The sequence below is a fragment of the Notothenia rossii genome, assembly GCF_949606895.1.
Source record: "Notothenia rossii genome assembly, chromosome: 6".
Lineage (NCBI taxonomy): Eukaryota > Metazoa > Chordata > Actinopteri > Perciformes > Nototheniidae > Notothenia > Notothenia rossii.
In genome coordinates, this window is record NC_136909.1 from 30,836,055 (window position 1) to 30,863,919 (window position 27,865).

At 40.4% G+C, this 27,865-nt stretch overlaps 1 protein-coding gene across 3 annotated transcripts in view; it reads right to left on the reverse strand.

Annotated features, from left to right (window-relative positions):
- Window positions 1-3,790: 3,790 nt before the first annotated feature.
- The window catches only part of kremen1 (kringle containing transmembrane protein 1), a 73,503-nt gene continuing 49,428 nt past the window's right edge, over window positions 3,791-27,865 (reverse strand). For all 3 annotated transcript variants that reach the window (XM_079686486.1, XM_079686484.1, XM_079686485.1), the window contains 6 exons: window positions 17,142-17,266; window positions 14,364-14,517; window positions 12,825-13,157; window positions 9,216-9,455; window positions 8,556-8,640; window positions 3,791-7,180 (listed from right to left, as the gene is read on the reverse strand). In XM_079686486.1, coding sequence (XP_079542612.1) covers window positions 7,021-7,180; window positions 8,556-8,640; window positions 9,216-9,455; window positions 12,825-13,157; window positions 14,364-14,517; window positions 17,142-17,266 — 1,097 coding nt within the window. In that variant the 3' untranslated portion in view covers window positions 3,791-7,020. The remainder of the gene's footprint in view (window positions 7,181-8,555; window positions 8,641-9,215; window positions 9,456-12,824; window positions 13,158-14,363; window positions 14,518-17,141; window positions 17,267-27,865) is intronic.

The window sequence follows — 27,865 nt, forward strand, 5'->3', positions numbered from 1 at the left end:
CAGCCACACACACGTGTACGCATCTAGAATTATATTTAGGTATTTCAAAATCTATAGGCCAACATATAATGTCTTCATGACAGGGTAAAGTGCGTTAGGAGCATGGTTAGGAGGGACAAACTTAGTATAATATTACAATATTAGAAAATGAAACGTATTAGAAAATTCTATACAACTTCCGCCACTAGGGGTCAGGAGTGCACAACGCGATAACATAGTATGTTATAAAAAAAGTCATTGGATACTATTCACTACAAAAATAAAAACAGTATGTAATCAAAAAGCCATAAAATAGTTAGTCATAAGAATAACTATTAATTCAAGTATGTCATAACCGTGTCACAGTACAGTATGTCTTAAAATAATTGATAAACTAGTTCAATTTTCTTATTAAATTGTATACATATTAAAAGATCATAGTCTAGCATCTAAAAATGATTGATAATATAGTATGTAATGAAGGAATAATATCACCAAAAATAGTAATAACATGGTAACTCATAGAAAATGTATTTTATATTTCTTCATAAAAACGTATTGATAACAAAGTAGGTCATTCAAAAGTCTAAGTATTATGCTATAAAAATACACAAACATTTTGTATTTTTTAAGATAGTCATAGTATAGGTTGTCATTAAAATAATTGTTAATATAGCACGTCATAAAAACTCATAGTATAGCACACCACAAAAAGGCCATTGTGACAGCCCGTGCCTAGCCTCTGATATAAAGTATGCTTTTGCTTGTTACTATTTTCCGTGTTTCATTGAAGGTATCACAGGAGCAACCAGATTCAGAGCAGCTGGTCTGGAGTCTCAGACTCGAAGCTCCACTGCAGAGTGAACCTGCTCTCTCTCTCTCTCTCTCTCTCTCTCTCTCTCTCTCTCTCTCTCTCTCTCTCTCTCTCTCTCTTTCTCTTTCTCTCTCTCTCTCTCTCTCTCTCTCTCTCTCTCTCTCTCTCTCTCTCTCTGAAGCCTCTGCACATTCTGCCTTTGGTGTTACTGATGGACATACTGATACTATTTGGCTTTTTCTTTAGAATAAATACACCTTTATTTAACGGCATCAATTGTGTGTTTTCCTCTTTTTGTCATCGCTGAGAAATCGTTTTTTGGCACAATACAAAAGTCATATTATTTTTCACAAGGGGCCGAAGTAAAAAAAATAAAAGATACCACAAGTGATACACAAATGTGAAAAGACATTGTCTTGAAGTCTAAACGTTACAATATTCATCATACTAGAGATATTAATGTACATTTGGTTACATTTGCTCAGGCTTTAAGTCATATGCTATGATTGATTTGTATAGCACCTTTCATACAAGAATTGCAGTCCAAAGTGCTTCACACTTTACAGTTGAATTATCTTAAAATAGTCACAGATATAACATAGCATACAGTTACCAGTAAAATACATTTGTATCTGAATGTCTGTCACCACTTTGCAATACAAAGTGACGCCCATGCCTGTAACAGGCTATTAAATAGTCTACACATGAGCCAAAACTAATTCAACACATCAATCCTTTAGTAAATCTATCCTTCCTGAAAGTTATAATCTGTTTTGTAGATATTGTTTTAGAAAGATGTAAGGTAAACTTGTTGTCATTTTGGAGGTAACAGTTCTACCACTGGTGTTTAAGCTTATCCACTTTGCAATGACACAAAACCAAACAAATCCTTGTGAGAAGGAGCGAGGGAATATTTACCATGTAAATGATTTGTTTAATTAAATGGTTCTTTTTATTTGTCAGCACTAATACGCTGTCCTGAAGGCTGAGGTAAAGAGACAGCGTATATAAACAGCTTTCAGCAGCGTTGAGCTACAACAATAGAAGGAACATTTCAAGCATGCCAATGCACGTATACTCTAAAACCTCTTAAGGGCATGAAAGTGCTTTAATTGCACCAGGGTCATAGACGTTATTGCTGAGCAGCGCGGATCAAATGGACAAGTTCCTGCACAGCCAAAAAACTTCTTTCTCACAGTGTCTTTCCAAACCCATCAGGGTAGACCTGCTCCCTTTTCCTACCAGTCCCTCTCTCCTAATCTACCTGACTTCAGTATGCTGAGTGCAGAAAGGGGCAGGTATTGTCCTCCATTCTTCTCACTTTCTCGTTCTGACAGTAACTAGACACGGCCATGTATTGTCCCATTGTTGCCTTAATTACTGGTCGACTTGGGTTCAGAGGAATCAACTTACATCGCCCTCTTTTCCTTGCCTATGGGAAGATAGGCTTTTTCACATGGACCTAGAGGAGTGGTGATTATGCACCAAGCCTAGCTTTGGATTAATGTTACAGCACACACAATTGCTATTGAGAAAAAAAAACACATTTTGAGGTTAAGTGGACGGCCACAAAGATTTAATTTCTCTCTGTGGTTATGGATGCCAGCATTTCTTTATGAGATCCCACAAAACCTCAGTTAAGAAATCTGAGTGTCTCAAACTAAAGCGTTCATCCACCATTTGTTGGCCTATTTGTGGCTAATGAAGGTCATTTACTACACAAAGGAGCAACAACTGTTATCAAGAATCACTGTTAGGATGCTTTTGAGGAAATGTGCTCAAACATTGTCACCAATAGAGGGAGTAAGAGGATCAGTTACTCTTGTTTGTGCTTGGATGTGTGTGGTTATGGTAAAACGATGAAACTATTGCATTTGCCAATAACCTGAAGCCAAGTGTAGCATTACAGTGTCCCCATATTTGAAAAGAAGCCAGCATAAGTGCCCTCTTGGTTGCTCTTCTGGAGAACATCATGTACCGAAGTGCCAAAGGCTGCACACTAAAAAAGTGGTTTGAACTACTTTCCATAAAATGCATCAAGCTTGGTAGAACTTATAATGTACTTGAACAGGTTTATACACCACCTGTAAATTGTTACAATATTATGGTATTATTATTATTATATTGATTATATTATTCAGTCATAGTTGAAGATGGCCGCCGAGAGACTTATTGATTTGTGACCTCACCTTCTGAGAGTGTGTATAGGATTATTAAATAATAAAGTTCTCAAAGACTCAATCAGAAGCTTCGGAGATTCACAGGGCACAATATTTGTAATTATTGGATGTCTTACAGCATTTTAAGGGAAACTTAACCAGTTTAAACTTTGTGTTTTTGACCCAAAGTGAGCCTTTGTTGTTGCACATGCACATCTACAGGAAGCTGTGTGGAAGCACGTGCACACATTTGTCAGAATCCCTTTGCTTTTGCATAGAGTTGCAATGCCAGTTGTCTTTGGGTTATGGTTAAATAGCACAGACTGTCCCTCCGAAACAAAACAAGGACTTAAACAGTTACAGAGTGAGCACTTGTTGAAATAAAACTCAGAAACACCTTTTATGAATTAAGAAATATCCATAGCAAACATCCAGAGTGTTCCAGCTTGTTACACGTCCTTCCATGTTTGTTTTTTTCATGGTGTTCCAGTTGTAAAGCTGACCTCCTGCTGCTACCCTTTAACATGTGCAGGTTGCATGCTTGACCTCATCCTGGAGGGAAACCAATGGGTTACACATGGCACTTTAAATCCTGTGTGTGTGTGTGTGTGTGTGTGTGTGTGTGTGTGTGTGTAAACAGTCTGGGATTAATTTTGCATATCTGATAAATATTTAACTTCATAGAAAAAAAGAAGGGTAGAGGTTGCACCATCCAAACACTGCAGTCTATGAATAGGATTAGCTTGAACTGGGCCTGCTTCTCCGGCACTTGATGCCACTTTCATGCATACATCTTGAAGAGCATTGAACATAAACACAATAATAAGCACAACACCAGTTTAAAAAACATGCATACAGTGTTTATTTTGCAACCAGGACACGTTAAATAAAACTACAAAGATACTTCACTTATACAAAATATATATCCCATTCACATACAAAATAACAATAATTTACTGCATAAATTAAACATTTCACGTTTTTTTTGCTATGTACAATTTCATGAAAACAATGTTTTGGCCCCTCTAGATGATTTCCCACAGGGCTTCCGGTGAGGTTTTCATGTCATCGAACACTACACGACAATCACGTCAACGACAGTTTGGGAAAAGACAATTTCCACTGCTCAGAAGAAAGCGTGGAATTTTCCGATTGACTGGAGGATGGGAGTTTGCATAATTCACCAAGCTGTCCAAACAAATATGCCCTTGTTAGATTTTAACCGTCAGATTCCGTTAGCTCGTGTTTGATGACAACGCACATTAATTTCCCATCGCTCTCACATCTACGGCTTTTTTTTGTCTCCCTCTCTGTACGCATGGTCTGCTCTGAACATCACAGACCCAGGGGCATGTGTTCTTGTCTTGCAATAATTAACATGAGTTACAGTTGAGCAGACAGGGAGAATATAGCCTCATATTTTTACAAAACTTGTGATTGACAAAAGAAAAGATTTTTTTTTAAAAGACTTCAAATGATTTCTGATTCTTGGAAAACATTACATTTTCTCACTTGAATGTCCCCGTGATGCTGCATTTTGTTTCTCCTTTTGTCTCAAGTGCTCAGGTACTTTTTCACTGAAACTGAATGAAAACTCAATAAGTACTATTTCATCTTGCAATTTGAAGCAAATTTAAGTGCGCTGCGGTTTACATACATAATTTCTATTTATCCTGTCAGAGAATGATTGGGGTGACTATCATACCTACGCCGATGGCAAGCTTGTACATTTGACCTTTCACAAGGAGTTGAAATGTCACAGCAATGCACAGAAAATCGTGACAGCTAGGACAGCTAGTGCACGGGGGGATTTTGGTTATATTTCTGTCTGGGGATATTGTTTGCATTAAAATAATTTGGCTTGATATCAAGCAAGTTCAAGAGCGGTGGTGGCCCAAGCCGTAGGGACTTGGCATGGGAACGGTCACCGATTCGAGTCCCAGAATGCCTAAGTAGTAGCAAGGTGCCCCTGAAAAAGGCACCGTCCCCTAACCATACATAATGGCTGCCCACTGGTCCTAATACTAGAATGGGTCAATACAGAATCCTGGGCGGCAGTAGGGACTTGGCTTGGAAACCGAAGGGTCTCAGGTTCAAGACTCGATCGAACCAAAAATACGGAGTGTTGAATGGTAGCTGTATTGAGTAAGTCGCTTTGGATAAAAGCGTCTAAGTGTCAGTTGTGTCAAGCTGGAGAGGTGTCAAGCTGGAGAGGTGTCAGTTAGGCTTTGTGGTAATGCTGAGGTGTCCTTAACTGTATCCCCTAACTGCCCCCCCCAAAGCCGGAACACTGGCAGCCCTTTCGCTCGGCCACCTCTTATAGTCTATACTAGGTTGATTGTACATGTGTGTATTCAGGCTTACGTATGTGTAATTTTAATGTGTGAATAATGTTGTGTTTTTGTTTTAATATTTAAATTTAACTTTTTACATTTTATTTTATTTCCTTTTAATACCACTGTAAAGTGTCTTTGAGCACCTGAAAAAGCGTTTAGAAATTAAACGTATTATTATTATTATTATTATTAATTGTGTTATTGTTGATACAAGTTGATCTTATTCTTAATATTAGTCTTGTAGAATTTAAGAAATGTACCACTGTGAAAAGGGGAGAAAAACATCAGTCTATACCTTTAGGCGGAGTTGACGAGAAAGTACTTTTTTTCAAATGCCTTGACGAGACACAAAATGAAAGGGCGGACATAAATATCATCACTGAATTGCATAATATACAACAATATTCACCCCCCCTCCCGTAATTAAAAGACAACTTAATAAGAACAATATGTTCAGTAAATGTCCAAGACTACACATAAGAGCACACAAAGAAATTAGAAACAAATGTTTTTTTTTTCAAAGCCTTGTCCGTTTCCACATGAAGAGTTCTATCCTAAAATGTTCATTATGATATATCCTCATGTCCATCATGTAGTAAAAATGTAAAATATCCGGAGAGGTTTTCAGTTGAGTGGAATATTTTTTAAAATACTTAATGCTTTCAATCACTGTACAAGATGTAGCATTTTTTCTTTACTTTACATTTAAGTGGTAGAAATCCTATTTTGGAATTAAACTCTTCACATCCACGCTGATTATAAAGACTCGAGTGAGGGACCCGAAACAGATGTGATGCATCTGAGACAAGGGAAGAGGAGATCCTTAAGGCACTTGAACGCCATCAAACCGAAAAGACTCCCACCCACAACCGAGCAGAAAAAGCCCTCAGATCTTCCCAAGTCTCCCTAAATGGCAGTTTGTCTGTAAACTGCACCACCCAACCCCCACTCAAGGGGAACAACGCTAGTTATCTCTATACGCAAATACACATGAGTGCTGAGTGGGCGAGCGCTCTGTGATCTTTTCATTTTGATGGCGAGTGATTCATCCCCAAAGTGCTGTGATATCTACCTTCAGAATGGTGTTTCTGTATCCCGTTTCCCTCTTCTCAGAAAGCTAGTTGTTACGTGAAGCACAACAAAAAGGACACATTAGCACTTTGCATATGGACTCAAAAAGACAAATAAATAGATAACTTTGAGGGATGGGAGGATTCTGGTTTTTGGCTGTTACAAAACTGTAAAGTGTGAATCAAAGTTTCTTCATCCTCTCCTTGCTGCTGATGAAGGCTGTGAGTCTGAAGCACCGGGAAGAGGTTTACCTCCCCGTTTCCGAAACAGACAGTAAACCGTTAATCTGCACCAGCTTGTGTTTTCTCTGGTGAGCCTGCAGTTTGGAAGGTTTTCAGGAGGTATGCTGACTGTAAGGGACATCCATGGGCGATGGAAATGGAGCCTCACTTTCTTCCTTGTATCTCTGTCAGAGCGTCCTCTTTGGCCCCCACACTCAGTGACAGCCCTGCCTGTCCCACTCCTCTTTTGTGCTGAGCAGGGTGGGAGGGCCACTTGGGCTCAAAGGCCATTTCTTAGCAGTCACTTGTCATTAGCCACTCAGTTGTTCGTGTTGGCGCAGCGCCTCCTATAGTTTCATTGTCTGAGGGCCTGGCTCCTGACGGCCATCGTACAGAGCAGTTGTGTTTGACGGTGGCGTTTGGTTAGTGGTGGTGCGCAGCTAGTTGCCCACCAGGGGGCTGAGGTCGCCGTGGTGGTTCTTTAGCTTTTTCTTGAAGAGGGAGATGGTGGAGGGCCGGTACAGGATGATCCAGGGCTCAGAGGACGCGGTGCTCTGACTGCAGCTGTCTGAACCGCTCACCGTTGGGATGTTCTGAGACCTGAGAGGGGAAAGGGAGAGAGAGAAGAGGAGAGCACGAGAGAGGGGGAAACAGAGGAATTAGAAAAGATGATATTGGAAAGTCAGGGATTTGTAAATGGTGTCACACTGTCACTGTGTCATTCCATGCCTGGCTTCCAATAAACTTTGACTAATGGCATTAACAGCAGTGGATGCTTTAATAGGCTTCATTATCTTCCACTTATTATGTTTAATCGAACTGAATCCAACTATTAATGTTCAAAATCTAAACTCTTAGTTTTCTATACCTAAAAGCAGCAATGTTACCTACGTTGGTAAAATAGACATCACTGAAACTATGGAATGATATTAAACATTGTTTCATTCAGTTAAAAAACTAAAAAGGAAGATATCGCTGTGTAGTAAAAACTCTGCTTTAAACATATTTCCAAATTCTTGGTGTTTACTAAATTAATATTTAGGGGGAAGAAAAACTGGGTAACAGAAATTCATTTAGTTTCAAGAGACCCATTAGTAAATTTTTTATTCTTTTTTTATTATTGGTTTTTCAGTTGAGTTATACTTAAAGTTCAGGGTAATCAACTGTTCAAAACATACTGTTAAAAAAAAAAATTCTCCAATAAATTAATGTTTTCAAAGTAAATGGATAATCGTTTTTAATAATCATGATATAAATTATTGACCCAAATAATCGAGATTATGATTTTTGCCATAATGGAGCAGCCCTAGATCATCATCTGGGGAATAATATCTTATGCTTTGCTTTTCACATCCTAAAGGGATAGCATAGATATGCTCATTTTCAGGTTCATATTTGTATTTTGTGTCTCTACTGTGACATGTCTCCATGCTTTAATGTTCAAAAAGCTCTTTATTCTTCTCACACTGCCTGTGCTGCAGCACCTCTTTCACCCTCTGTCTGAAACCAGAACCCTCTGATTGCTCAACTGCTTAGAGTTTACGTAGAGATGTCACTATGTTACGGAAGGAAACAAAGGAGTCCAATCGAGGTGATGAAAGAAAAAGATTAAACAAACACAAAAAAATACTTAAGATGGTCAATAGAGTAGTTTGGATTCCATTTCCTTTGTGGCTACTTTATTCCCCCTGTTTAGCTGTAACTTAAGTTATGAACCACTGACAGGAAGAAACAAACGTCATGTAACATTTCTTTCATGTGTGATCATAGGAAGTCGCTCTGGGTTGAACCTTGGCTAAACATGAAGAACGCAATCATTTTAACTGAATCACATTAAAATGTAACCACTGTGGGAATGTCTTCCTCGTCTTTCACATGTTCCAATATGACGTGAATGAAGAATAATCCTGGAGATGCTACTTTCACATTTGATGCGTGGATGATCATGCACACCTCGAAACATCCTAATACTTACTTGACCGTCATATGGAGCAGCAGCTTCGCCACCATGGCGATGACTGTCAGAATGAGGAGAGCTGCCAGAGCGTAAATGGTCCACACTGTGGAGAGGGAGCAACACCGTTAAAATCAATCAGATCAATCAGATGCATCACCACGGTAATGAAAAGGAAGTAAAGCAGACTGAAAAGCCAAAGATTATTCAAACAGCGCTGCAGGCACACCTGTGAGCAGCGTTCAGCCAGAAATGTGTCAAGAAATAGTGATGCACTTTGCATTTGTTGAGAAGAACATCAGATCGCCCCTGGGAGACAGAGCGCTCAGAGTTTGGAAAGAGTGATATTTGAGGAAAAGAGAAAAGCCCTGAACACATCAGTCCACCCTGCGCAGCTTTGACAAGACGCCTGTTTGTGATCAGCAGGGAGACCCAAAGTAACTTCAGTTGTGAGTCATTGACAGGAAAAACAAGCGTCAAGTAGAATTACATCTATGTGTGATCACAGGAAGTCAGTGTGGGCAGAAGCTCCCAGAAGCCTCTCATCAAACTAAGAGGATTTCTTAAATACTTTCCGAGAAAACCAGGTCATGCAAATTGGAAGCTCGAGCTCCAAGAGACCTGCCACAACATCCCTGCAGAGGTAGAGAGAGGTGCAGTGTATGGTGGTTGTTAACATACTAGCGCTGTGGCTGGTGGTCTCGCCGCGTCCAGCCCACTGACCTGGCATGTTGTGCTCCGGTTTCCCGGGGCTGGACGTGATCACGTAGAGGATCTGGGAGGAGCGTCCGTTGGAGGTGCTGTTGGACCTCTCTGTGACGCCGCCAGCTAGCTGCGGCCCCGCCGTGCTCGAGACGTCCTCCGCTTCATCATCCTCACCTCCTTCGCCCTCCATTGCTCTGGTGTCTTGGCTTCTCAGTGCTGGGGAGATAAAAAGTGAGGTCATTTGGACAGGTTCTCATAGTAGATGTTGTTAACTTCAAGCAGACGCAGTGCAACATTATCATTTATTTGGAGCGGTGTTCCATTCAATGTACGTTCAGTATTCTCGCTGTAGATCTGCTTTTGGTTTCCACCTTCTCCTGTGCAAGAGATCTGTGGCTGTACTCACAAAGCTTACACATGCAAAGAGTTGCTTTTAGTGATGAAATTCTACAAAAGTTCTTAGTAGAATTCTTATTATGGCGTTTTTTTTTAAGTTTCCCCCTATATTTAGAACTGGATCTTAGTAAAATGAAACAATTATCTCAGGGCTTCAGTGAGCTTCTAAGGTAATAACTGATAGAGTTTTTAAAGCAGAGGACAAAATGATATATTCAAACACGGAATGACATTGTTGACACATTTCATGAAAAGCTACAGATTAGTCGACCTGTGGCAAAAATCAATGTGCCGTGACATTTTGCTCATCTCATCAGAGTTGCGCACAAATGTCCCTCCCATCCAAAGCAAAAATAACACCAAAAAAAAGTGATCACAACACTTAAGATATTTGGCAATTGGATAAATACAACATTGAAATTTACACGGTTACACTGAAATATAGTTGGTGGTTACTAAAGCACATTTATATGGAAGCAAAAAACACATTTATTTTAGGATGCACGGGATGCAGTTGTGGCATATAAATAAATGATAAAGCTCCTTTTATATTTAATTAAATGTATGTATTTAAATGTCATTTTAAAGACACGTTTCAGTTGTATATTTAAATGCTTTTAAAGTGTTTTATTTGTTGTAAAGCACTTTGAGAAAAGGGCAATACTGCAAAACTACACAACTGTATGTGCATGTTTGCGCTGTAATATCCTTACCACCATATCTTTTGTGAATTCTCCCCAAAGTCTTTATTTCGCTCTTAGTCATTTGCATAACCATGAATAGATAAGCATACAACATAAGGAATGGGTTGGAAATAAGTTCTGAGATATGGAAGAGGCTAAGATCCACCTCCATTACTGAAACAACTTTATCGTAAATCTTTGTCATCTTCATTAAGTTATTCTTTCTATCTTTTTATTAATCCTGTATTCCTACTTAATTCCAGCCATATTAGAGTACTGTTAAGGATCTGATATACCTCCTCTTCTTCTTCTATTATATTCAGGCTTTCCCAGCTCCAGTTAGGCGAGCAATGTATGCTGTGCCGGAGACCCAGATGTGGAAAAGCTCTGCCATGTCATTTCTACAAGTTGAGGACACGTATCACTTAACGCCCCTTTAATTACTCCTGAGGGTAAAGTGTGCTGTTTAGCAGGCACGCAGTAATAGGACGCATCACGCTGATCGTGTCGTTGAAAGCTAACACGGCAGTCACGAGTGAATATTTCATGCGTTTGTAAAGAAACAGATCGACTTTGCAAAAACACTCATGTGTGCTGTAAACATGCGGTGTGGTGAGAGCTTCTATGCCCCCTCCTCCATACATTATTCAAAGAACTGTTTGCAATAAATTATGTTTGTTTTAAGCTGCTTACAGCGCCAGATGTGGCACAGTTTGTTCATAAAGCAGCAGTGCCAGAGAGCCTGAACTATTTCGACTCATTTATGAGTTCCCGGAGGAAAGCAATATATAAATAAAATCAACTCTGCCTTTCATTTACTTCTCCTAAATACAGACGTGATTTATTTAAAATCACTGTGTTACTTGAGAATGTTCTTGCTTCTGAGAAACAAACTGTGGCATGTTGCACTTCACTCTTTCATTATCTTTTCCTAAATGTTCATTTGCAGTACGCTTTGTTTGAGAAAAAAAATCTCGGAAATGTATCAGTTAGAAATAAATTAAGCTTTTAAAATGTGCCTCAATCTTAGGTTTGTGTCTCTTTGAATTGAGTGGGAACAAAATCACAATTGATGAGTACAAATACAAATAATTGTAATTCTCAGCTTTGATTCACATTCACAAAACACCCTAAGGCTAATCACTGCTTTTATTTAGCGGAGTTATGAGAGATAAAAGCTAAACAAATGTTTACTGGTTCTCCCTTTGACGTACTCCAGCTGCTTTGCCTCAACTCATTGTGATTTAATGAGTGTTCTTAACACATTACTGTTCAACCTGACAGTGATGTTCCCAGAACTTCCCACATGTTTCCCATTTGCAAAATAAATACCATTCTTCAACTGAGAGCGTTTATTTTCAAATGACTGCTTCGACTGCTAAACTTGCCATAAAATAGATATGAGCTATATTAAGTGTGTATACTTTAACTTTGTCAAACTGTTGTCTTCCTGTTTATGTTATTTGTTTCTGCACCCAGGTCACTACAGTCTGTGTTCTTATCTCTATCTCGCTGAGAAAAATCAACCCTATTACAGGAGGTGACCTTTTTCTCATATCATGTCACAGATTCCATTTATTGCTACACTATGCCTCACGTAAAACAAGAACTAAGACGAGAGCAGACGGGATCGTGCTGTCCAGAGGTCAGCGGATTTTGACCTTCCAATATTGTTTTTACTGTAATGCTAGCTGCAAGAAAAATGACAGAGGATTATAAATGAAGGCAGAGGGGAAAGAGCAGGGACAGATTGCCTGCAAGAGTAGCGAGCTGTGAACTTGAATGTCACCTACACTGAATGATATCACGGTGTGCTCCTCTCATGCCTCCAGAAATGAGTCTATTAAATCATTGTTGGTGCAGTCAGGCTCATTATGAGATGACATATAGCAATACAACGGAGAACAGCTTTACTTTTTTTACCATTCACTTTTCTACATTCTAAAGAGTAGTTGGGGGAGATGAAAACCATTATTTTCTGTGAGGTCTTGAACTTTCTGAGAGCTTTTAGTCCCCCAGCTGCATGTCTGCTCTACAGTGGGATCACGTTATCATAAGGCCCGATGAATCAAGTATTTTGTATGTAGGTGGCATAAGAACTCGCGGTGCAATTCACCAAGGAGCGCTCTGGAGCAGCAAAGCAGCCTGCCGCTGCTTGATAAGAGAGTGAGTTCCTAGAAAAACAAAACATTATTTAAATATGCAGGATCAACCCGGGGCTGTGAGACATTGACTAGCAAATGGAAAGAGAAGAGGGCCTGCCAGTGGCGTGACAACTGCCTCACCACAGCTAAAAGGCGGTAGTCCTTGAAACCAGGGCTGCCATGCAAAACGCCATCATGGAGGAGGCTTGTCCGCACGCACCTGATTATGCAAATGAGCACTGTAGTTCAGGATGTTGGCTATAACTCTAATCTTACATTAGAAAAGATATTGGAGACATTTTACAACATTTGTCCTTCAATGCAATCATTCTCATTGAATATACAAAAAGTCAAAGTCCTACCTTGGTAAAGCAGAGCAAATCCCTGGGCCTGGTTGGTGCGGTCAGAGTAGAAGTACAGAATGACATAATCTCCTGTGACGTTCACTAGCTCCCTCGGAGGGCTGCGCCAGTCGAAGCGCGCCAACACCTGGTTGTTGTTGCCGTCAAGGAGCTCCACCATGTCCGTCTGGTCGGAGATTTCAAAGAAAGTGAAGTTGAAGAGGATGGCGTAGGCTCCAGGGACGTGGATGGTCCAGTAGCAAACTCGGCCAGCCCCGTACTTGTCTGGGAAATCAGGGGAGTAGATCACTCCGGATGGAGAGGAGTAGTTTCCACCACAGGCCCCCACACGAGCTGGAAGAAAGAGAAAAACTAGATAAAATGCGACCGTGTCAACATTTAGAAGCTTTTGAGATTGGTCAACAAACTGGGTACCGGGTTTCCGTTGGTCACATGAGAGCCTCGGTAACAGAATGAATCCGTTACGATTGGCATCGTCCCTAAACATTACTTGAATGACTCATGATGTGACTGATCCACATTAAATACAGTTTATTTGACAATGCTATTTTAAAGCAATGAGTCACCTCATTTTGCCTTACATCAAAATCGCAATGAGTTCCATTAAGTGAGGTGTGAAGATTTTCAATTTGGGAAAGAGAGAGGTATTGGATCAGTATTTGGTACAGGCAGGCAACAGTTGCTGCTTCTGAAACTATGCACAATTTGAGGTCTGTATTTCTGAATTTGTTTAAGTTGGTTGCCAATTACATGAGTTAAGGAACAAGAGTTGGTATTAGGAGTGAAAAGGTACGATAGCTTGTAATGACGTTCCTAAAACATTCAAAATGTTACTCAAATTAAAAAGATTTGTAGTAGTAGTAGTAGAACCTTTATTTATCCAGGAAAATCAATTAAGAACAAATTCTTATTTACAATGATGACCTGACAGGAGGCAAAAGGCTTCCTGAGGGGATGGGGTTTCGGAGGGAAAAAAAATAAAAAGACAGACTCCGGGCACTCCAGAACCCAGGAGACAACACAAACACATAGAGCAAAGATGACAGGCATAGCAGTTAAACATATAAAAACTCTAAAACCATATTGCTGTGGTTCAATCAATCATTAAAATCAGCATCAGGCAAAGCAGCTTCATGTGTGTACCAGGGTGTCTATAATAGTGACGGTGAAGGTGCGGGGGGAGACAAAGGTTTTCATTTTCAACATTTGACTTTTCATTCAACGGGTACTAAACATGTCCAATATTTTACAATACATTGTGTCAATGTAGAGTCTTGTGGAAGACTATAGATCACAACTGTGTGTGAGGAAAGGAGGGCTGTTGGTGACAAGGACATTTATTTCTGGGCCTTCTGGAGGCAAACTGAATCCTTAATTAAAGAAAGCATTTGAAGGAAGAAGGTGGAAGGTTAAGATGACAAACCTAAGGACAAGTTCCCTCCCAGCAGGGGTTATTACCACAGATACAAATGTATTTTGTAACTTATATTACCCTAGACATCTTAAAATCAAAGTTGTTATGTCCCCCCCCAGACTTACTGTCAAAGATGATGACCCAGCCGTCCCCCCCGCAGGGCTGTGTGTGTTCTCCGAAGCAAACATGGTTACACTCCATGCTAGGCGACTCGCCGTGGTCACGCTGTTCCACTTCGTTGCCACAGAAACAAGCATATCCTGACTCCATGCCGGCGAGCTGCAAAACACAAAAGGAGTTATGCAAATCATTGCCTCAGAAATTCAAAACAAACGTTGGGCAACACTTTCCATAAAGCTATTCATTATACATCCATTTGGAATGGGGGCCGGCGAGGAAAACGCAAGGAAAACATTTACTGCTGAGGGAACAAACTTTTAGCTGGGAACATGACGATTTTGAATATTCTTTTTAAAAATGTGTGTTAAATAACATTGTTAAATTAAGTTATTTGCATAGTTTTATTTGTGTTAACACTCACTTCACTGCATGGAGCTCCTTCTCTTTTGAAATGAAAGTCCCTAATTTCTCTTTCTATCCTGATTACAAGGTGCTCTAATCTGAGTCTGGATAATAACAACCTCTCAGCCAATGAGAAGCCTCCCTTCAAACACACAGGGTGTAGAATGGAAACAGAACATAAAACATGAATAGTGACTACCTATCTTTCAATTGAAACTGTTAGTAAACTGTTCCTGAAGCAGGAATGCGAAACGTCAAAAAACCTTCACACAATCTTGACCTCGACACTACTGGCTTCTTGTTCTCAAAAGAGCTATTGTCCCTCATTAAAAAGGACACCATTGTCCAATTTTAGAATCCACACAATTGAAGGTACTGCATCATTTCCCACTCTGCGTATTATGCCATGGGATAGGAATGTATGGAGCCCGTGCTCGCACCAAGATGTATCAAGCTACGTCCTTGTTGCATTATTCTATCTGATGGAGTAACACCAACGTGAATACTTCTGGCAGGAGCAAACAAGCGATGGATAACTCATCAGGCATGCTCTTTGTCCAAAGAGTCAAACAGGATTCCGAGCATTGACGTTTGGCATGAGCATTAAGAACGGTGACCGTCCAAGGGTAGGCAGACGATGCCAATCTGCCACCACTTCCTGTAACATCTGCTGAATTGAGAGAGATGGGGGGGGGGGGGTGGCTGTCAGTATCTGTCAATGCAGACGGAGCTGAACCGGATCTGCTGGGACAGAAAATGAACACCTGGCACTGCTTATAGTTGGGACAATGGCATGCCAGATACAGAGATGAGAGACAAAAACGCATTGAGGAGGAGGGCCCCACCGGGCTAATAACCATTCATTTCCAGCTGTCAGCCTTGATTGCGGTGATGATTTGTCATCTGCTGGTTGGTTCGAAACAGGAAGTTTGATGGCTGAATAAAGAGGGCATAGACTGCACTGGGGACCATTGTGATAGTTGTCAGGAAATTGCCCGTAAATGCCCGACGATTTACATAAAAGCTTGACTATGGCTAGAGCCAGCTCGGGTCCATTTTAGACGTGGGCAATTGACTGGACACTTTTTCATTCATGAAAAAATGAGGGGGACACTTTTTCATTCATGAAAAAATGAGGGGGACACATTTGAATTTCAGTAGACGTTTGAATCTCTTCTTCTACAGAAGCTGACTTCAGATATAAACTTGGATGAGTTTGTTATTTAAGGTCCCCTATTATACTGTTTTTCATCAATATATTATAGGTCTCAGATATATACAAAACATGTCTCTGAAGGGTTTGGCTCGAGATACCAAACAGATCACCCATTGTAGAATCCCTGTTTCAAAAGTGCTGATTCTCTGTCTGTTACTTTAGATGAAAATAAGGAGCCCCTCCCCACGCCCCTCTGAGAGATAATAGCCGCGTTCACACCGGAGTACTTTTCCCACTTTTGTTCCGATATAGTTCCGAAATGTCGCGTTCACACCAAAAAGAGCCGGAACTAAAATTAGTTCATGAGAACCTTTTTACCCCCTTTGCGGCTCTCTTGTGAGAAAAGAGCTATATTTCTGATTGGCTGGGCGGATTGCAAACCACGCCCCGTAAAACAAAAAAAAAGTGTTGTGAAGCCACCATTTTATTAGCATTATTAGCATTAGCATTAGCCCAGCGCAAAAACGCAGAGAGACCAACTTATGGCAACACAAAATAAAACATTGGAGCGGTGGAGATGAGGAGGCGTCGGCGTTCTGGCGATTTACTCGGAAGGCTGGGAGTCCCAGCAGCTTCTACTGAAGCCAGTCCCCAACTCCGGGGCCTTCCGGCCGGGGATTTTGGGCGGCAGTATACACCGTGAAGTTGTTTGCGGCCTGCCAGTAAACCCAAAGCAGAAGAAGAAGAAGTGACGTCAGCGGCTTCATTTGCCTAATCCACCCCCAGGGATTTATTCCGGTGTGAACGCGATCGGTATTTAGTTCATCAGAACTAAAGTGTTCTGATGAACCAAGTTCTCATGAACCTTTGTGGGAACAGTACTGCGGTGTGAATGCGCCTATTTGGTTAAAAAGAACACAATGGTGCTTTCGGAGGGGATTCAGGTGATAAGGTGCGGGGTGGGGGGGGGGGGGGGGGGTTACCTTGGTTGGTGATTGGCTAATGGTTACACAAGCCAAAACATTTTTATGACATCATAAAGTGGCCAACATCTGATCAGCTCATTTTCAGACAGGTTTTTATATAAATGGATCAGGACAAAAAGAGAGAGGATCGTTTTTCTGAAACTTTCAGAGTCTCTTTACACAGAGGGGACACATGTTTATGTATAAAGTACATGAAAAAGTGGATTTTGCATAATAGGTGACCTTTAAGCATTCCTCACCTTGTATCTCTGCTTTCTACAGAAGCTAATGCAGTTCTGGATGGTGAGTTTGTTGGAGGTCTCGCTGGTGCCGGACAAAGTGGGCGGGTCGCCGCTGTCTCTGAAGCAGCCCAAGTTCCCAGGCACTGTAGGGAGAAAAGTGGAGAGTGAAAAAACAATCAGTCACACACATCAACTGAGATGCTATCTGTCTAATACGCTAATTATTAGCATTTCCTGTGCGAATATGAGGGTGTTTTTTGTCATTTCGAGCGTCATGTCCAATTCCTTTTCATTGCATGATTTGTCTCTGGTCTGTATTTTAAGAAACAAAACATACCCTGCATGCCTTGAACAGTCATGTGCCTCATCCAGTTATATCATCATGTTTGTGATGATAGAACTTGAACAATTTAGGCAAACAAAAGAACAATCCCCAGTGACACACTCAAAAAGAATCTTAAACCTCTGTGTGAATGTTTTGGTGTGATTTGCCAAGACATAAATGTGGCTTCTGAAGAAAAGAGAAGAGGAGGAGGAGTTGGGAGAGAGGGAGGGAGGGGAGGAGGGGCGAAAGGGACAGGGATGTTTTGAATCCTAGCAAAAGGGAGCTGGAATCTAGAAAATGTACAGTGTCAGAAGGGAGCACAAGTTGCATCAGATTCGGGATTTAACATTTTCTGAATGTGTGACTGCGTGTGCGGGAACAAATCATATTTTCCCAATTCTATGTGCCAAGAAACGTTTTTTTTATTATTTTTTTATGAAGCGCCTTTCCAGAAGGTATTTGACTAATGACAAAGTCTGGAAGGAGGCCAAGTCCAACACCTTAGATCTACATTAAAAGCAGGTTTCATTTGAACCCCTTCAGAGCACAAAGGGACTACAGATGAAAAACAACCTCTTGGCTAACTCTGGCATATTTACAGAAATGTTGATTAATGTTCACTGCCCCTGTTAAATAAATGAATAAATAAACAAAAGGGATATTAGCGCATGAGCTCAAATTAATGCTACAAAGTTTTCAGTTTCGGACTTCTACTTTGGTCGAACTTTGGTCTAATTTTCATCAAACAGTGCAAGCAGCATCAACTTCCACTTCTGAGTTTTACTTTTTTATACCCTCTTGGTTTTCACCGTTGTTGCAGCCCATCACATCAAAAACGACTGAACTCTAAAATGTTTGTGAGGCGAGACCTGGGGATGTTTGACACAAATAGGCCAACAATCACAGATTGATCACAGACCACACAGATGGAAGGTGGATGTTGATACCTTTCCTGATCATATTATCCGCCTGCCTCCTTTGATCCACTTTGTATTCGTCAAATAATAAGCAATCTTAAAAGAAATCCAGCAGTGATTAAACATGCAAGGCATTAAACTCAACGTTATAATTAGGAAGTGCCAAAAAAGCCTTGAGGGATTTGTTTTTCATTGCGATACAAACCGACTTACTCTTGTTTAATTTCCACGTTTCTGAGTTTAAACAAATTTGACAAACGGAAGTAACACCACAATCAAAAGCAATTTCCGTTGCAAGTATGAAGAATCTCCCCCCGAAGATTTTCAGTCTAATTGGAATTGCTGCCATCTGACCGTAGGGGACAAAAAAGCTCAATAGGAAAAGACAAGAGCAAAGATTGTGACCAAAGTAGCTGTCAATATTGGTCTGAGACATAACAAATGAAAAGCATGTGACATAGCAAAATACCCGTATGCAGTTTAACTCAAACCTGCTTTCATACAGAGCTCAAAGTGTGATGCTTCCTAAATTCTTGCAGCATGTAAACACACAATTAGTAACATTTTCCAACGATCAATCCATATGACACAAATACTTAATTTTGTTCGGAACTCTCAAAAACTGGAACGATCATATTTGTGTTGAGTAACACATTTAAATATGAATGCAAACTCCATTTAGAAGAGAACTCATTGATGCTGTCTCCCCACGAAGACAGCATGTGATCATAAGTTAGATATTACACAGGAGCATGTCCTGTCTGTCTGTGAGCAAGTCTCGCTTTGTGGATCCTGCAAAGTCTGACAACAAGCTCAGAGACCGTGGAGCGTTGTGTCCCCTGATTCTGTCTCGCCTCTGAACATCTCTGGAGCTTTTTCGTTGTTTTGTGTCTTTTCCTGTCACACATTTGCATATTGAAAGCTGCTCGTCTGATATCAGCAGGTTCCCTCCAGTGACGCAGTAAAAAAACTGAAAAACAAGATTATTTTACAAGCGTGTCATGATTTCATTTCGAGATCTAATGGTAGGGATCAGCATGCAATCTGAATATTTCTAATATAATTGTTGATCTAGGGCTGGGCTATAATTTAATAAAAACATATATCGTCTTTCAATGGAATGATCTCTTCCTAAAGGGAATACTCCTTAATTTATCATTTGTTTTTACACAACATTCAGTGTTAAGCTGTAAATATGCATTGCAACAATTTTACTTTAAACTGTTTCGATCATTTTGCAACAAAAAAAAGAATTGGAGGAGAGAATACTGACAATCTTTTATTGGAACATTGTTTAATTCACCCCAAAAAAATGTGTTCAAAATGTAGTTATCTCAAATTGAAGATGTATTTAATGAATAACCAGAAAACATGCTATATCATGATATCCATTGTTATCAAGATAGGAAAATGTCTATATTTTTTGTCATATCAACCAGCCCGATATAGAGGGGAACCACTCAAACTGCCATCATGAGCTGAAGCCACCCTGATAAAGACCTCACACGGGCATTGTTTTGGAGTCAATGTCAACTGTCTGGCTGGCACGAAAACCTCACTCACAAAGGATGCTGAAAACTCTTTCTGTTTATGTAAGAATGAGGCACAAAGGCTTTAGGGGGAAAGGGTGACATTGTGTCCACAAGAATGTCCACCAGCGACTGGAAAAGTGACAAAGGGGACTGAAGTGAAACGACCAGAGACGGCCGCGCAGAACTGTGTTTGACAGCTCGATATTTCAAGACAAGGTCCTCAGACTCCCTCAGACCAGCAATTAACCATGTACAATGTTCCCAACCGTGCCAAAGCGTTATACATGGATGTATATGGTTGTTTGAATCATTTAGCGATACTCCATGGCTCACACTTGCAGGATTATATGACATGTCGAAGGTAAACATGACAGCAATAAGAATCTTCGAGGTACTTCAAGGACAGTGCTGTGACAGCAGTTTCTTCTCATCCGTGACTTAAGTATAGACTGGATTAACCCCAATGAAGTGTGCAGGGATGGATGTTTGGGGGGGGGGGGGGGGATAAACACCTGGTTGGGAATCTGCAACTCTCAGAGCAGGTATACCACTTCAATGGAGTTTTGAAAAGCAGAGGAGAAAATGTTACTGTAGGGCTCAACAAGCGGATTAAAGGCAGCAGTATTCCTTTTTCATTTTGCTTTGACAAGATGATTGCAGACTACAGTCAATGTATCAGTCTTTGTCCTCCTCTCGTCCCAGGGGCTGTGAAGAGCAGCAGGCCATGGGATCGTATCACACCCGACTACTGGAGAATTTAGGGACTGGACACAAAGAGGGCAGCAGCCTCAGCTCACACATTCTCTGCATATAGTGTTAATCAAAAAGAAGTGTACACAATGAATGTAATCTCCGTAGCAAAGCACTGCTCCTTCAAAACATCTGCTTTGCAGGCGCAACAAGTGCAAATATCTCCAAGTATAATAAAAATAAAAAAACACACAAACACATTCACTTCAAAGCTGTCGGTGGAATTTAGACTTTAACGAGCCAGAGGGGAGAAATGGAGGAAACACAAGGTGCATAAACGCTCCAGTCAGCCCAGACCAGACCTCTGAAAACCTCAGGAGATCTCCGCAGGAGGGGCAGACTCCAACGAAAAAAAAAAGGCTTGACTGCAGCCAGACTCGTCACAAACGCGGCAGTCTGCTGCATTTGAAAAAGAGCAGTCAGGTAGCCTTCCCACAATGCAACACACAGTGCACTGCAGACAGGAGGCTGCTGGCAAAACAACAACGTTCACGAGTGTCTGTGCAGCAGGCAGAAGGAGACAACTCTGTTGACGCAGCAGACACAACAAGGAAACATAATTACAGTTATACATTTCTTTGACATCTAGAGGGTAAAGAGCAAAAGTAATCAAAGAAAATGCATTTGAAGACGCGGGGAGCAAGAGATAGAGTTTAAAAACAATGTTTTCCTTATAGTAGGGCTGGGTGTCTCTCTCTTTTGAAAATAGATTTACTCTGAGCAGCGTGCTTGTATCCATCCAGCACAGCATGCCACATATTTCCACTTAAAAGATGAGGTAAGAGAGGGAGATAGAGAAATGATACGGAGCCCTAAGCAACAAGGAACCTTTAAAGTCTGTTCTTCATAATCTCAGCTGAAACACTGGAGGATTTCACTAGAAAAGCTATTTTCACAGTCAGTCCTAATCCTATAATCTAAAAGAGAAGCCGTGATGACACTGAATAAATGTAGATACAAGAGCCTAAGGGTTGAAAATACATTTAATAAAGCACCGACATTAAAGCAGAGGAAAACCCAGAAACCTTTCAAATACAAACTGAAATGTGTCGACCAACAAAAACATTTATTTTATAGGTTGTTTTTTGGGTGGGACTCCCAATAAGCATAATAATGCCCCTTTAATGTAACATATTTAATGTTTATTAGGTATTATATTGACAATAATACAAAAAAACTTGATTTGATACCAAAATGATAAAATAACAGCTGTTACAGATATGTAATCATTATTGGTTTCAGTTTTTTTTAATTGTATGCATTTGAATATTTCTGATTTATAGCCTGTTTGCTCAAATCTTCTGACCATTTGGCTGAATTAAGTCTCTAAAAGTCTTCCATTTTCTTTTCGTTTTCTCCCATTACCTAAAGTCATTCATATTCATTATTCAGGGGGAGAGTTCCTGTCAGGTGATTTTGTTGAACTCTGCTTGTTTGTTCTCTGAATGGACTGTCAGTTGGCACCTGATACATTCTGGATGTGGGAGCATGAAAGGTCAGTTTAGGGTCTGACTGATAGCGCCCACACAGATCAGGAAGGAGATATAACTGTGGCTCTCAGTAAATGACGGCGTGGGGCTTTCCATAATGAATGATTGTAGTCATAGTGAAATACAATCACAGTTGTTTTCCCTATTTGAAAAACAATTTAGTTCATATTCCAGAGAAACTTGCTGGATTGTTGACAGAGAAATTAATTGCCACTTATTTGAATGATTTACTAATCGCTTCAAGCAAACATGCCACACGTTTGCTGGATCCGGTTCCTCAAGGATTTGATTGTTGTCTCTGTCATGTCTGTATGATAAAAAAAAGTGTTTTGACTGCTGGTCCAATAAAACAAGCTATATGATTGTAACATTATGGGAAATAGGGATGCACGATAACATTGGCAAGTCATTGCTATTAGCGGATACATGTTTTAAGATGAAATATCGGCGGAAATGTACTTTTCCTTCGATAAGGAAGGCAGGTTTATCACATACTCTATGACTAATTAATGAATGTTTGACCTGAGTTAAAGTTGTTCTTTCATTACTTCTAATCAAATTGTGCTTTTGAAAACGATTGTATTATATGTCTGGCAGTGGGTATAAAGATAAGCCATTAAGATAACAGTAGGCTTTATAATATTTGGATTCCACTACAGAAGAGACTACAGGATGTTTTGTCCAAGAAGATGAAAAACCTGTGTTTCTACTGGTATTGGTATAAATCAGCCCAAATGTTTTGAACAATGTTTCCTCTGTTGTCGGTGTCCAAAATCACATTTTTTGCCTTTTGACGGTGTTTTTTATGCCACATTAGCCAATAGACACTTTTTGGATCATTTTCTCACATCATGAGTTGACATCTCAGATATTGAATTGTGATAGAATTTATGATTAGATGGAAATAGATTGCATCTGAAGATCTCTGATAGTTATCTCTGCAAGAAGAATCCACCATAATTTGATAACAATCACTAAAAATTAACCTCAACATTTACTTTGTCCAAAATCATCTATTTAACAGCACCCCTGCTTCATTAACATCCAATTATAATGTAACCAGACAGAAAAAGTCATTAGTGCTTCGACAATAGAGAAGGGATGTTAAACCCGAGAGGTCAAAGGAGGAGAAGCAACATTTATTAGCACATTCCTTAAGTGCTAAAAGGCTTAATGGGAGTAATTTAAAACACAGGTATGTTGAAGCCTTGGAAACACTGCCAACAACCCATTAATGCACCGCCAGCAATTCAAATCTGATGCACACACACAAACACACACCTCGTGGACACTTGCCTTTCCAGGAACACAACATAGAAAGGAAACAACATAGTCGCTGTTTGTGTGATTTCCCCCCTACTTCCATCACGTTATGTCTCTCTGCCTTTAGTTCTCGCTCTGTCTGCCTTTCATTGTGTCTCGGCTCCATGTATTACCCCTTTTGTAGTACAGTATATTCAATACATAAACAAATACAGCTGCTGCGTTTCATCCAGCCTGTGATTAGTCTTGTCGACTGCACACACCAGAAAAACGAGACAAATATGCCACTAACTCCGCCCGGACGACATTTCTGGAAACTCTGTGTTGTTTGTGAGGAGGTGGGAGTAGCTATTATGAGTTTCTGTCATAAATTATCCAGACTGTAAATGAAACGGTTAGACAATAAGGGGCTTATTATTGGACGGAATGAAAGAAGTGTTTGTTTCCTGCAGGATGACTTTGCAAGTGGGATGCTCAAAAGACTGCTGGGAGGTGTGAGGGTGTCAGAGAGTATGGAATATACCACGTGCATGTTGTCTGTATGTCCTCTTTTATCACATTTTAACATTTGTGTGTGTGCGTCTGTGAGGTATAGGCTGTGTTACAACAAGATTGAAATTGAAGAGATCAATGCCCCAGCCCGAGGCCCTGGGAGAGTGACTAACCATCTAATTAGAGGGAAGAGGGAAGAGGGAAGAGCCAGAGCTTTAAATGAATTATTAGTGCCTCCTCAGAGACTGGGCCGAACAATGACGGGATGAGATGAAAAATGGCCACCACACTGTATCACTGACAGACCAAATAGTCTGCAGTCCCAAGGGACTTGATACTGGGGCGACTGGGGGATGAAAAGACGCCTCAGGCGTTAGATACGCACAGAGCAGCTGTAATTCATCATACTTCACATTCAAAGAGATTGACTTGTTGTTGTCTACTGTGGCAGGTTGTGCTGGTTATCTGGATGTGAATGACAGCAGGGAAGTCCCCAGGTATGTGCAGTTTGCAAATTACAGGAACAATTCTACACTTTAGATGGCAGCTTGAAAAGTCCAGCGCTTGATGTTTTTTCCTTATTCATGAAAATAAATGAATGCATTCAGACTGTTTGACATATTTGGGTTGGGAAATATTGTTTAAACACAACTTTCATTAGTTGTTTCAAAGGGAAGTTGCATAAATATGAATTCATCAATGCCTTTTAATTATTCTTGTAAAATTCAACTGGGAGAATGGCATACGAATACTTGAGGAGGAAACCACAAGAGGCTGAGATACAAAAATGGAAAGCATTGGATAAACATGGCGTTAATCGTACATCATGGGTAAGAAACGATCTACGGCTACAAACAAAAGTAATGGCTATGAAAATTATGAACAATAGCGAATAATGAAAAAGAGCCTTATCAGCCCTCAAGTTAAGACGTAGCTGTTTGATAAGAGGGTGCAGCAAGAAGAAAGGACATGCGCTCATTAATCAAAGGGCCTTATTTAAATGGGATTATCAATGTGCCCTGTGAAGTTAATTAACATCTGCCCACTGGATTATTACATACTGCATCTTGTGGGCACAGTTTGAGGGCAGCGCAAGAAGCCAGATAATGGATTGATCAAATCAGAAATCCAAAATAGTGTATCGTCTGGGGATCATGAATGTGGTCAGTAAATGTTGTTTTTATCTACCCAACAGAATACGTAATTGCAAATAAGAAGGCCATGCGGGAAGCATACAAAAACACTGTTTGTGACTAGAATAATTTGTTAGTCACGTAATTGCGTACTTAACTAACGCCATTTCTGGATTATTATTTTTACACAAACATCAATCTTTCATTAATTAAATTAATAACAGATTTGTTTACTGTGAAGTCGGAAATGTATTTTGAAGATTGAGTGCATGTAACAAGCAAAAAAGTACTCATATTGCTTGGAATTCGTAGGAGAGACATCATAGAAACTGTTATGAGACTGTGTTGGAATGCTAGCATGGTCACTGTGAGGATGCTATCATGGTGATGTTAGCATTTAGCACAACGTAATGCTGTAGTACATCTAGCTGCTAACATGGCTGTAGAGATGTTTCATCATTTTCTAACTTATAATTCTAATACATTGAGATGAAATTGGTCTCAACAACATGCACTGTGAGCTCGCAATACACTAGCTAAACACTCTCCTATAAAAAAGTGTAATTTATTAGACCTGCTCAGAAACATGCTTTTCTACATTTGGCTGTGAGCCCTCATTCCTAAGAGCTAAATTGGTTGACCCGATATTAATCTCCCCGTCTCTCCCAAGACAGGCACTAAAAAACGGCCATCTACTTGTTCTCATTAGCAAACATTCTACACAGCGGACTCGCTTCGTAATCGATACCTTTAATTCCCTAATGGCCCCAACTGATTTAACCCCAGCTCTGTGGAGAGAGAGAACGAGCCAGAGAGAAAGGTTAGGAGATTAGATCTACCTGATGTCCTGTGGCTTGTTTTTGTGAGGCTTTACTCTCTAGTTTCTGTCTGAGGGTTTCCTCCCATCACTACAGGCAGGTATTTCCCCTGAGGGCAGGTTCTGGGTGGAGCTATGAGAAGGTCAGAGGTGAGAGTAAGATAACAATGAGCGTGTTCAAAGCTTCGCCAGGGAAGGATGGGCCAAATGCAGGTGAAAGAGGACACGTCATGTCAAGCTGACAGCTGAAAATCAGCACCTGCCAAGTGCCAAATACATTCTGAGAAATGATCTGCAGTGCATTTAAACTCTCTTGTTCCTGTGTGTGTATGGGTTTAAGTCTTGTATTAGCAATATTTAACGTATTCCCTATGTTGAAGTCAGTGGCAAAAAAAACTAATTAAGACAAAATCGTGCAATGTATAAATACGCAGGTTTCAAATAAGACCTGTAAATCAACCTGTGGTAATTGGATACATGAAATAGCTCGTAAAAGAAGGAGCTTGGCATAAGCAAAATGTATAATTAATTTGGTTGGAAGGAAATAATCTTGCCAGGTAATAGTTCAATTTACAAGCCTGGGGCTGTGAGGCCAAGCAGCTCATTCTGGACACTGGTTGCATGCCATGCACGCACATATTTTAGGAACTACAGCTCTTTATGAATGTAGTACTTTTATGAGGAACCACATGATGTGCTTTATTGGCTTCTACTGGATCATCTGTTTGCCATTTTTCTGTTTTAACAACTCAACAAGATTTCTTTTTTTTCCCTTTCTTTATCATTTTAAAAACGTGTGCGAAAAACTTAAACACGAAAAAACTATCGTCTAAACACAAGCAAAACATGACTGACCTTACCCCAACCTTAATTCTCATGATGTGAACCTACAGGAGCCAAAACCCGCTCACTTCTCAAAAATGTCCTCACTTTGAAGGTCTAAATCTCTGACCTGTTCTTACCCTGTCAAAAGTACAGAAGCACACACACACACACACACACACACACACACACACACACACACACACACACACACACACACACACACACACACACACACACACACACACACACACACACACACACACACACACACACACACACACACACACACACACACACACACACACACACACACACACACACACACACACACACACACACACACACACACACACACACACACACACACACACACACACACACTTCTCCACTCAGTGATGCCTGAACCTGTCTCATCGTTAGGAGGGATGGTTGTGGAGAAAGCTGTTCCAGGACCACCTAGGGGAAATATTCTGCCTTTTGAAAGCCTTGACAGAGAATGAGATAAATACTGCAATAACAGATCCTGAAAGCATCCCTGGTTCAGGCAACCACAACAGCCACGAGGCAGGGCTGTGGTGCTTTAGTCTGCGCACAGTTTCCAGACCACATGTACAACATCTTCAGCTTATCTGTCTCTTTCTTATTTCAACTCGCAGTTGTTCTTGTGTCAGGCATTTATTCAGCCGTTGGACTTTTGCTGTCAAAAGGAATAAGGCGTTAACGTCTATTCTATAATTACCAAGTGTATCCATATACTCCGGGGCGATGCAGAGACAGGTACAAAATCAATCAATCAGTATACACAATGAGGAACTTGTTCCAGTTGTTGGTCTTTAACATTAATTGAGCTCTTCTTAGCTCCAGCATTGCCCCAACTGATCTTGACTAATGTAACATAGGCTTGACTTAATGCAGAAACAAACGATCAATTTCAATTCAATCAATCTAGACATAACTTTGGGTCTGGGAACGTCAACCTATCCACTAGCTGTTGAGATATCTCACTGGACAAGTTTACACTTTGAACTGCTGGAGCAAAAAAAACTTAGGGCATCACCAAAGTCATTGTGATCATCCTCATGGAGGTGTGTACCAAAATTATTGGCTATCAGTTTAAAAGTTGTGATGACCTTTCCTTAAAATTCCAAAATGCTCACCTGATCGAGGCGTTAGAGGAAAAGGCAGGGGATCACTAAAG